The sequence below is a fragment of the Rhinoraja longicauda genome, chromosome 10 (genome assembly GCF_053455715.1).
Source record: "Rhinoraja longicauda isolate Sanriku21f chromosome 10, sRhiLon1.1, whole genome shotgun sequence".
Classification (NCBI taxonomy): Eukaryota; Metazoa; Chordata; class Chondrichthyes; order Rajiformes; family Arhynchobatidae; genus Rhinoraja; species Rhinoraja longicauda.
The window spans coordinates 49,007,316-49,019,965 of record NC_135962.1 but is presented as its reverse complement, the minus strand read 5'-3'; the positions used below and the strand labels follow the sequence as shown (position 1 = coordinate 49,019,965).

At 44.5% G+C, this 12,650-nt stretch overlaps 1 protein-coding gene across 1 annotated transcript in view; it reads right to left on the bottom strand.

Annotated features, from left to right (window-relative positions):
• sel1l (SEL1L adaptor subunit of SYVN1 ubiquitin ligase) overlaps window positions 1-12,244 on the bottom strand; it is a 43,727-nt gene extending 31,483 nt beyond the window's left edge. Inside the window, exon 1 of the mRNA XM_078406848.1 lies at window positions 12,062-12,244. Within this exon, the coding sequence (XP_078262974.1) occupies window positions 12,062-12,137 (76 nt within the window). The 5' untranslated portion in view covers window positions 12,138-12,244. The remainder of the gene's footprint in view (window positions 1-12,061) is intronic.
• Window positions 12,245-12,650: the final 406 nt, after the last annotated feature.

Sequence of the window (12,650 nt, the reverse complement as noted above, 5' to 3'; positions counted from 1 at the left end):
GCAGATATTATAATAGACAATAGACAATAGGTGCAGGAGTAGGCCATTCAGCCCTTCGAGCCAGTACCGCCATTCAATGCGATCATGGCTGATCACTCTTAATCAGTACCCCGTTCCTGCCTTCTCCCCATATCCCCTCACTCCGCTATCCTTAAGAGCTCTATCCAGATCTCTCTTGAAAGCATCCAACGAACTGGCCTCCACTGCCTTCTGAGGCAGAGAATTCCACACCTTCACCACTCTCTGACTGAAAAAGTTTTTCCTCATCTCTGTTCTAAATGGCCTACCCCTTATTCTTAAACTGTGGCCCCTTGTTCTGTACTCCCCCAACATTGGGAACATGTTTCCTGCCTTTAATGTGTCCAATCCCCTAATTATCTTATATGTTTCAATAAGATCCCCCCTCATCCTTCTAAATTCCAGTGTATACAAGCCTAATTGCTCCAGCCTTTCAACATACGACAGTCCCGCCATTCCGGGAATTAACCTGGTATAACATTTAAAAGACATTTGGCCAAGTGCATGGATAGGAAAGGTTTAGTAGGATACGGGCCAAAGGGGACTAGCATTGATGGGGAACCTTGGTCAGCATGGGAAAGTTGGGATGAAGGGCCTGTTTCTATTTTGTATGATTCAAACATAAATACACAATCTTTAGCATGAAGGACAATAGCAGCTTCCAGAATTAAAGGTTATTCAGAACTAAAGAACGTTAATTTAGGAAAGTCAAGTCAAATTTATTTATAAAAGCACATTTAAAAACAACCCACATTGACCAAAGTGCTGTACATCAGAGCAGGTACTAAAAACACAATAAGAGACAGAGATCACAGCACACCGGCACAAAAAACTGTTCAAAGGGAGCAGCACAAAACAAAAAACAGCCCCATCAGAAGGCTTCAAAACGCTAAAGAATAGAAGTATGTTTTGAGCCTGGACTTAAAAGAGCCGATGGAGGGGGCAGATCTGATAGGGAGGGGGATGCTGTTCTACAGTCTAGGAGCTGCAACCGCAAAAGCGCGGTCGCCCCCGAGCTTAAGCCTAGACCGCGTGACAGCCGGTGACCCCAAGTCAGCCGAGCTGAGGGACCTGGAGGTAGAGTAAGGGGTTAGGTTTTTGATATTAGTGGGGGGGGGGGGGGGGGGCAAGCCCATTTAGGGCTTTATAGACAAACAAGATCATCTTGAAATCGATTCTGAACTGTACTGGCAGCCAGTGGAGTGAGGCCAGAATAGGGGTAATATGGTCTCTCTTTTGGGTACCTGTAAGGAGCCTTGCGGCCGCGTTCTGGACCGATTGCAGGCAGGACAGGGATGACTGACTGATCCCAGTATACAGAGAGTTGCAGTAGTCCAAGCGAGAGGATATAAAGGTGTGGATGACTTTCTCCAGATCTTTGAAAGAGGTGAAATTTCTTTAGTCAGAAGGTGGTGAATCTGTGGAATTCTTTGCCACAGAAGGCTGTGGAGGCCGTCAGTGAATTTTTTTACGGCATAGATAGATTCTTGTTTAGTATAGGTGTCAGAGGATATGGGGAGAGGGCAAGAGAATGGGGTTAGGAGGGAGAGATAGATCAGCCATGATTGAAAATGGCAGAGTAGACGTGATGGGCTAAATTGCCTAATTCTACTCCTATTCCTTATGACGTCCTTAAAAGCAGAATCAGAGTCACCCTTTTAAAGTGCAATAGGTAGGTAGGGCTTTAACTGATGCATTTTACTGAAAGACAGGAAGCCAGAACAGCCTGGACTTTTAGACAATGTTCCATAGATCTGCCAGCTAAGTATAAGAAAATAACTGCAGATGCTGGTACAAATCAAAGGTATTTATTCACAAAATGCTGGAGTAACTCAGCGGGTCAGGCAGCATCTCAGTAGAGAAGGAATGGGTGACGTTTCGGGTCGAGACCCTTCTTCATAGCTAAGCATTGTGCCCGTTACATATCTGCAACTTCCACACCACCACCAAATACAAGTTGAAGCTAAAGTTCAAATGCTGGTGCAATTGATCACTTTAGACGTTGGAGATGGTGGGGAAACAGGCCGTTCAGCCCATCGAGTCTGTGCCAACCAGCGATCAAACTGTCCAGTACACACTAAGGACAAGTCACATTTTTTACGAAAGCCAAATAACCTACAAACCTGTACATCTTTGGCATGTGGGAGGAAACCGGAACACCCAGAGAAAACCCATGCAGTCACAGGGAGAACGTACAAGCCCCACACAGACATTACCAGTGGTCAGGAGCGAACCTGGGTCTTGGGCACTGTAAGGCAGCAACTCTACCACTGTGCCGCCACTTGGTCAGCCATGGGAAGTCACTGTACAGTAGCAAAATATTAGCAACTTGAACCTGTGTGCACTGTGCATCAGACTGATCAGCTTTACCCCAAATTCATTTGAGTGGGGTTGTCGACCTCAATTTAAAATAAAGCTCTTGCAGACAATTAATTTTTGTTTACCATTGCCAGCAGTTTAAAAAAAATCACAATTAATCAAATCCATTTGAATTATTAAATTGTTTGACACATGTACAGTTGCTTAAAGGTCTGACAGGACAAACAGCTGACTGCAGACCAATAGAAAGAACAGTACAGAGCCCAATCTCTATCCCACAAACCACTGACAAAATAACACGTATTGAGGGCAAAAATGGGCAAATGGCCAGATAGCTTGATCCCACATAATGTGCCAAGCTTTCCAAGCAAAGTTTCTGGAAAGGCTATTGTATGCTCGCACAGTTCCAATGTCAGCTTTTACAGTACTTCTCTCATTCTAGAGAATCAAGGGATATGGGGAGAAGGCAGGCACAGGTTCCTGATTGTGGATGATCAGCCATGATCACAATGAATGGCGGTGCTGGCTCGAAGGGCCAAATGGCCTCCTCCTACACCTATTTTCTATGTTTCTATGTTTCTATTTTTGTTCTTGTTAGCATATAACATTCATAGCTGGGCTGCTATTCATTTTACAGCTTGCAACGACGATTTTTCTTTAAATTCATCTTGCAAGAAATAAAAGTTTTCAAAAATCACTGGAAACGCTTGCTGTAAAGCAGGCATTAACGGTGCACTCACTGCAGCAATAAAAACAACTCTGCATAGCATCCATCTGATGACATGTGGATCCTAATGCACCATTGCCACTGCTCTTCACTTCAGTTAAGTTTGTCACAGTTGTGTCACAGTTGTGTCCCAGTTGAAATCAGACCCTACACTGCTCCAAAACCCCAACTAATTTTGCAGTAAGCACAAATAACTATTCAGAAGATCCCTCTCATCCTTATAAACTTCAGTGAATACAAGCCCAGTCTTACCATTCTTTCCTCATATGGCAGTCCCTCCATCCCAGGGATTAGCCTCATGAATTTATGCTGTGCTGCCACAATAGCAAGGACGTCCTTCCTCAAATTATCCCCTTCATAAATCCATGCTGACTTTTACTGCTATCCAAATGCGCTGTTATTACCTCTTTAATAATTGCAGACCAAAACTGCACACGATACTCCAGATGTGGTCTCACTAGGGCCCTATACAACTGCAAAAGGACCTCTTTGCTCTTATACTCCAACCCTCTTGTTATGAAGGCCAACATGCCATTAGCTTTCTACTGCCATTCACTGCCTGCTGTACCTGCACACTTACTTTCAGTGACTGGTGTAGAAGGACACCAAGGTCTCGTTGCACTTCCCCTTTACTTAATCTGACACCATTGAAATAATAATCTGCCTCCTTGTTTTTGCCGCCATTGAGCCCAATAACAACTGTACTGTGGGAAGTATAATGTGGGAAGTAAAATGTAGAAAACCTCACATTTATCGACATTATACTGTATCTGTCATGCATCTGTCCACTCACTCAACCTGTCCAAGTCACCTTGCAAACTCCTAACATCCTCTTCGCAGTTCACACTGCCACCCAGCTTTGTGTCATCTGCAAACTTGCTAATGTTACTTCTAATTCCATCATCCAAATCATTAATATATATATTGTAAATAGTTGCGGCCCCAGCACCGAGCCTTGCGGCACTCCACTTGCCACTGCCTGCCATTCTGAAAAGGATCTGTTTATTCCTACTCTTTGCTTCCTGTCTGCCAATCAATTCTCTATCTATGTCAAGGCCCTACTCCCAATACCATGTGCTCTAATTTTGCTCACCAATCTCCCGTGTGGGACCTTGTCAAAGGCTTTCTGAAAGTCTAGACACACATCCACTGACTCTCCTTCATCCATTTTACTTGTCACATCCTCAAAAAATTCCAGAAGATTAGTCAGCAGGAGTTCCCCTTCATAAATCCATGCTGACTTTTACTGCTATCCAAATGCGCTGTTATTACCTCTTTAATAATTGACTCCAGCATCTTCCCCACCGATGTCAGGCTAACTGGTCTATAATTCCCCGTTTTCACTCACTCCTTTCTCGAAAAGTGGGATAACATTAGCTACCTTCCAATCCACAGGAACTGATCCTGAATCAATTGAACATTCGAAGATGATCACCAATGTGTCCACGATTTCTAGAGCCACCTCCTTGAGTACCCTTGAATGCAGACCATCAGGCCCTGGGCATTTATCAGCCTTCAGTCCCATCAGTCTACCCAATACTATTTCTCGCCTAATGCAAATTTCTTTCAGTTCCGCCGTCTCCCTAGATCCTCTGTCCTCTAGTACATCTGGGAGATTGTTTGTGTCTTCTTTAGTGAAGACAGATCCGAAGTACCTGTTCAACTCTTCCGCCATTTCCTTATTACCCATAATTTCACCCGTATTTGGCTGCAAGGGACCCACATTTGTCTTTACAAATCTTTTTCTCTTAACATACCTAAAGAAGCTTTTTCTGTCCTTTATATGCTTGGCCAGCTTTGTTTCGTACCTCATCTTCTCAGCCCATATTGCCCTTTTTTGCTACCTTCTGTGGTCCTTTGAAAGTTGACCAATCCTCTAGCTTCCCGCTACTCTTTGCTATGTTATACATCTTTTCTTTTAGTTTCATTTCATCTCTAACTTCTTTTGTCAGCCACAGTTGCCTCTTACTCCCCATAGAATCTTTCTTCCTCTTTGGAATGAAATGATCCTGCATCTTCTGGATTATGCCCAGAAATTCCTGCCATTGTTGTTTCACCATCATTCCTGCTAGGATCCTTTTCCATTCGACCTTGGCCAGCTCCTCTCTCATGCCTTCATAATTCCCTTTGTTCAAATACAACACTGACATTCCTGGTTTAACCTTCTCCCCCTCAAATTGCAGATTAAAACTAATCATGTTATGGTCACTACCTCCAAGTGGTTCCTTTACCTTGCGTTCCCTTATTAAATCTGGTTCATTGGACAACACTAAATTCAGAATTGCCTTCTCTCTGGTAGGCTCTAGTACAAGCTGCTTTAAGAATCCATCTCAGAGGCACTCCACAAACTCCTTTTTCTTGGGGTCCAGAACTAACCTGATTTTCCCAGTCTACCTCCATATTGAAATCCCCATAACCAGTGGCATTACCTTTGTTACATGCCAGTATTACCTCCTGCTGCAACTTACACCCTATATCTGGGCTACTGTTTGGAGGTCTGTAGATAACTCCCATTAGTGTCTTCTTACCTTTACAATTCCTCAATATTCACAGTGACTCTACATCATCAGTCCCTATATTACCCCTCGCAAGGGACTGAATTTCATCCCTCACCAACAGAGCTACCCCACCTCCTCTGCCCACGTGCCTGTCCTTTCTATAGGGCGTAGAACCCTGAATTTTCAGTTCCCAGTCCTGATCCTTCCGCAGCCCCGTCTCTGTTATCCCCACAATGTCATATCTACCAATCTCTAACTGAGCATCAAGCTCATCCACTTTACTACTTATACTTTGCGCATTCATATATAATACTTTTAATCCTTTGCTCATCTCACCTTTCACATCAATTCCTATTACACTTGGCCATTCTCTTCTGTTCCTTCGTGAGCTTCCTGTCCCGTTAATTCTGGGGTCTTTAACTTTTCCTATACTCTCTTTCCCTTTAACTCCATCCTTGTCTATCCCATTTGAAACCCACCCCCACTATTTCGTTTAAAACCACCCGTTCTACAGCAATGGTTTGTTCCACAATGGGCAGCATGGTGGAGTAGTGGTGGAGCCACTGCCTTAGTGCCAAATACTCCGATTAGATCCTGTCTGCATGTGCTTGTCTTTTCTCCCTCTGACCTGCGTGGTTTTCTCCAATATATGAAGTTTCCTCCCACACTCCAAAGGCATAAGTTAATTGGCATGGTATAAAATGTAAAATTGTCCCTAGTGTGCGTAGTGTAGTGTTAATGTGCAGGGATTGCTCGGTGGGTTGTGCTGTATCTCTAAACTGAACTAAATAAACCATGAAGTCTCGTAGCCAAGACAAAACGGCAAAAACAATAAGTTGATGAATATAAAGATGGTGGGAAAATGAGAATAGGCTTGTGCAGTGGATATTGTTTTGCAACTACACTTCACATGTTTAGATAGGCCCTATTCAAATCATGTCTATATTTGCATACAGACCTGCCAGTGAATACACTTTCCCTTAGGGAAAATTCGCATGGCTCCAAACAGCTTTGAACACCCAATTAACAGTTTGACCTGCAGGATTACCTAATAAAGATTGGATAGAGAAACATATTGACTAGTTGCATGACTGCCTAGTTCAGCAACTCAAATGCCCAGGAACAAAAAGAGATTGAAGAAAGTGAATGCTGCCCTGTCATCACAGGTACTGACCTGTCCACCCTCGAAGGGATCCACAGGAGAACATTGCTTCAAAAAGACAGCCAGTATCATCAGAGACCCACACCACCCTGGCCACACTCTCATTTCACTCCTGTCATTGGGAAGGTGGTATAGCAGCCTGAAAACTAACATCCAGGTTCAGGAGCAGCTTCTTCCCAACAACCATCAGGCTTATTAAACACGACCACTTCCAAATAAGCTTCAAACTACATTGACTTTGGGATGGGGTTGGCATTGTTTTTGTCATAGCATATTTAAATGTCTGTTGCACTGGTGCAAGTAAGAATTGCAATGTTCTGTTATGGGACATAAAACATTCTACTCTCTTGAAACAGGTTCTTCTACAGCTTAACTTACCTAGTTCAACAACAGCCACACTTAAGTCACAGCAACTCAGACAGCTACGAGATGCTGGGGGGTTCCTGGAATACTGAGGCCCCTCAGCTTTCCTATCATCAGGGTTTTGATGAAACTTGCTGCTGGAGTTCAACTTCAGGAGCCAAGAGACTCTACACCTTCAAGAACATGTCAAGACCGTTTAATTTGTCACATGCACCAGCACTGGAATAACTGAACTCACACTTGCTGCAGCTTTAGAAGCACATCAACAAAACAATGATTCAATGATACTTTATTGTTACATGTGCCTAGGTACAGTGAAATTCTTTGTTTTTGCATACAATCTGGGTTTTACAAACTAAATCATACAGCAGACCTCAAGTCGCTGCATTTCTGGTGCTGACAAAGTTTCCCAAGTTCTTAGTACAGCAACAATATATAAAAACAATAACTATAAATGATCAGTCATACATGGTAATCAGACCATAACAATAGTACAAGCTAAAGCACACTGAAAAGCGCCATACAACGTCCACAGTAATGCAGTGCTGAGGCAGGGTTGTGGACAAGGTTTTGCAGCGGGTTCAAGTGCCTGATGGAAACAACTTTTCTTGAACCAGGAGGTGTGCCAGGTGGTTCTCCGGCTCGTGTACCTTCCCCCCCCCCCCCGAATGGTAGTAGCAAGATAAACATGTGGCCATGGTGGTGTGGGTCTGCAATGATACAAGCTGCTTGCTTGAGAAAGTACCTCGAGTAGAGCTCAGAGGGCCATCGGAACACAGCTACCAGACTTGGAGGGCATCTACAACACACGATGCCTCAGAAAAGCCACCAGCATCCACAAAGACTCTTCACACCCCTGCAACAGTCTGTTCGAACTCCTTCCATCGGGCAGACGATACAAGGCCTTCTATGCCCGCACCTCCAGACTCAGGAACAGCTTCATCCCCAGGGCCATAGCTGCTATGAACCGGTCCTGCTGAGCCGGATGGCCACAACGCATAGATCAACTTGCACTTTACCCTGTCCAAAACTGTTACAACTGTTTCGTTTCGTTGGGTTGCTGCTGTCTAAATTACCTAAATTATTGCATCGTATGGGAGGCGCATTCCCAATCTCGTTGTACCCCTGGGTACAATGACAATAAAGATATATTGTATTGTATTGTATTGTTGTATTGTAGATCTCTTCAATGTTCGGGCGGCCAATAATCCTTGTTGGACCAAACAATGTCCATTTTTTTGCAGCCATCTTCATTTGTGGGTGCTCGAGTTAACAAACCAGGCTGTGATGCAAGTAGCTAGCATGTGTTCCAATATGCACCTGTAGATGTTCGATAAGAATATTTGGCAACCAAACCAAACCTCCTCAAATACGACGTGCAGAGGTGTTGTAAGCTTTCTTGCATCAGTGTGTAGGGTCCAGGATAGATCAGATGGGCACACCCAGGAACTTGAAATTACACTGCTGTGCCATCGATGGAGGTAGGTTTGGCTTTCCATACCCGAAGTCAATTGGCTCCTTGGTCTTGCTAATAGTGAGAGCAAGATTGCTGTTCTGGCACCACAAAAGCAGATTGTAACTCAAAAGCTTAATTCGCTCCTACACCCTCCCAGAGTGACAAATGAGCATCTATTCAAAACAATTCCAAAATCCTCTGAAGACCACTGGCTCTTCTGTCAAGAGGGAGATGGGCAGCTGGTACTTAGGTCCACGTGCAATTTCTCCTCATTACACTCCGCCACAAAACATGTTGCTGTTGCATCATCTTTGCAAAGTCAAAGACTAAGAACCACCAACAGTAGGAATTCCTTCAAAACAGGGATGCTAAATTTGAGGAAAAATAATTCCCTCCCACTATGACATTCAATTTTACAATAGAGCGATTAAGATAGTGGACTCGAACCCAGATCTCGGGATCCTTAATCCAAACATGATCTCCAATGCCAGTGTCAAATGTGTCGCTATAATATTCAGTAAACAAAGCTAAAATATCATACTTAAAATCATGAAACAGAATGGAATACCATGCAAGCTAACTGTAGTTAAACACAGAAAGACTCAAATAACTTGTTTATCTATTACTATATCAGAGTGGTGGGCTCAAACCCAGATCTCAGGATTACTAATCTAGACTTGAACTCTAATCCTATTCTGGTATACTGAAACTCTGATATTACTACCGTCTGGTTCCCCAAAACCCTTCAGGAAAACCATGGTTGCCTTGCCCACATGCAATAGACAATAGGTGCAGGAGTAGGCCATTTGGCCCTTTGAGCCAGCACCACCATTCAATGTGATCATGGGTGATCATTCTCAATCAGTACCCCGTTCCTGCCATCTCCCCATACCCCCTGACTCTGCTATCCTTAAGAGCTCTACCTAGCTCTCTCATGAATGCATTCAGAGAATTTGTCTCCACTACCTTCTGAGGCAGTGAATTCCACAGATTTACAACTCACTGACTGAAAAAGTCCAGACACGTCAATCAGACCCACATGCAAATCCACCCCAACCAAAATAACCGATACAACTGGTATTATAATGGGCACTTTCTTGAAATTAATGCATTTTCAAAATCCATTTAGATCAGTGACAATGTCAGCATTCACCAATCTCTGGTCAGTTTTAAATGTGTTGATTAGTGGTTTACTTGGAAGAGTGTGTTTAAGAGACAGCAATGTTGAAACAAAAGTACTATTGAAGCAACTGAACTTTTGCAGATTAAACAGCAAGTTCCAAAGTGCCACATTGAAATCCAGATACCCAAAAATATCTAGCCCAATAACAACTGTACTGTGGGAAGATACAATAGTACTCACTTTGACTTACAGATGGCTACTGTTGACCACTGCTTCATCTGCACAAGTCAAACCCAGAAAACTAAGCTTCAGTGTCAAATCACAAAAGCCAAAGCCCCTTGTTCAGCCTGTCAAGCTGAGTTACTAGCTCTTAGGGCTAATGGAATCAAGGGATATGCGGAGAAAGTAGGGACGGGGTACTGATTTTGAATGATCAGCCATGATCATATTGAATGGTGGTGCTGGCTCGAAGGCCTACTCCAGCACCAATTTTCTTTGTCTATGTTACCTAATAGCACAAAGTAATCCAGAAGGGCAGGTCACTAGCAAAAAACTATAGCCCTTTGGACCAATCCCCATAACTAGGAAAATACAGGAAGACATTAAGCAAATAACAGTTGGCATTATGAAAACTTAATACAGACCCCCCAAAAAAATCTACATTTTGTGGAAGGATGTGTGTGCAAGTAATGTACTGGAATCTCAAACTATAAGGGAAACAGTTGCGGTCTGTAGGCAAGTAAAGTGATATGTGGTCGCAAGGAACTGCAAACACTGGAATGTCCAGCAAAACGTAAAAGGAGGAACTCAGCAGATCAAGCGGCATTTGTGAATTACAGATGCCGGCTAACCCACTGACTTCTTCCAACGCTGCGTGAAGCATTATAAGGAATAGACAAGGAGGTGGAGCCAAGACCAAAATAAGCGATGATCTTAATGAAGGGTGGGGGGCGCAGGCAAGGGGGTCACTTCTGTGTCTAAGTCTGGTACTAAGACATGCTTATATCTTCAAAGCTCACCAGCTCTAACCCTTAGTCACCCCCTCCACTGTCCATCCAAGCTGTTCTCTCAGTTTCCACCATCCTCAGTCCAGAGAAGGATATCCACATCAGCCCATCCCCACATCAGACCACCCTGCAGCAACCCCACCTTCAAGCTTTCAGCCTCCCTACTGCTTCTCATTGCTGCACCCCTACACCCCTCCCCTCCAGTAGCCCTAACCCCCTCTTCTTCCTTGCTGGGCACACAGCCCAAACAATGATGGGTTATCTATTAGGTGTATAAAATCATGAGAGGAATAGATCAGGTAAACACAGTCTCTTGCACAGGATAGAATCAAGAACCAGAGGACATAGGTTTAAGATGGTTACTGCACAAACGCTTCATAAGTGGTTATCTCACGCAGTTCAGTGAGTACAGTAGTGATTAAATTTTGAAGAGGGTCTGTTTGACCAAGTTGAGGAGATCTAGTTGCTCAATCCACTTTTTAAATGACTTAACACAGGGAGCAGCACATGTGTTGGGTGATATCATATTGGGTGGTACCATATTCCATTCCCTTATCGTCCTTGGGTAAAGGGAATATTGGTAGCAAAGTTTATTGAAATTGAGCGAGTTGATGATGTAGGGACAGCGTATTTTGTATTGTTTCATGACAGTTGGTGCTGTGGGATGGCGGAAGATTTGATGGTGTGATTTTGTGAATCTCCTTGTAAATTGCAATAAGTCTTAGCCTAATTCTGCAGAGCTCTAGGGTATCCCATCTGAGAGAAGTCAGCATATTGTTTACGCTTGATTTGCACTTGTAGTCATTACATACAAAGCAGGCTGCTCGGCGTGGTACTTTCTCCAGGGTGATCTTGTTGTTGTTGTTGAAAGGATCCCATACGGCTCCACAATACTCCATTTGGGCCTGACCAAGGACTCATCGGCATTGTCTTCTTTGACAGATGTACTACATCCGTCAAATAAGACAGGGGGAGATTTTAGAGGAATTACTTTTAATGAGGGGTGACTTTTTTCCCCACACAAAGAGTGGTGGGTGCATGGAACGTGCTGCCAGAGGAGGTAGTTGAGGATGGGACTATCCCAACGTTTAAGAATCAGTTTGACAGGTACGTGGATAGGACATGTTTGGAGGGATATGGACCAAGCGCAGGCAGGTGGGACAACTAGGGCAGCTGGGACATGTTGGCCGGTGTGGGCAAGCTGGGCCCAAGGGCCTGTTCCCACACTGCATCACTCTATGATGGCCTGAGCGTGGTAGCCGGGCCGGCGAAGGGAGCAAGAGCGGGGCCTGCCCTGGGGCCTAGTGGCCAGGCCTGGGGCTTGTGACTAAATCCACACCGACCCTCCCACTCCCACTCCCCCTTCCCCTTCCCCTCCGCTCACTCACCCCCTAAGAGCGGCTTGAGCCTCGACGCCAAGAGGAGCAGCCAGATGCACAGCTTGCCTGTCCGGTTCCCGGTCATCTCCCGCGTCCACCCCGCTGGCTGGCTTGATGTCTGACTACTACTACTACTACTGCTGCTGCCGCCACTCCTTCTCCGATCACACTCGACCCGCCATTAACCGGCGGCGTTCCTTTTAAACCCTCCCCCCCCCCCGCGTCACCGGCGCTGCCGCCAATGGCGGGCGTCCACACATCCCGGCGTCGGCGCGCCACGTGTGCTTCTACATGGCACGCCGCGATTGGAGGACCACGATGGACCACTCCGGCGAAATCGCCTATACTGAAGTGCAGTACGCAAAGGAGCGTAACGTCCGCCATTTTAGTAAGCAAACCCCGCCGTTCAGTATGTGTATATACCATTAAAGTATATGTGTATATTATGTCTATATACTATTCAGTATATACCATTAAAATGCAGTCTATGTCTCATCTATCAATTCACAGATTTTTGGTATTTTTCTTTTTAAATGTTTCTTCAAGTTTCTGCCTACTAAAATGGCGCCGTGTTTTTAGTGTCGAGTGGTCTATCTTG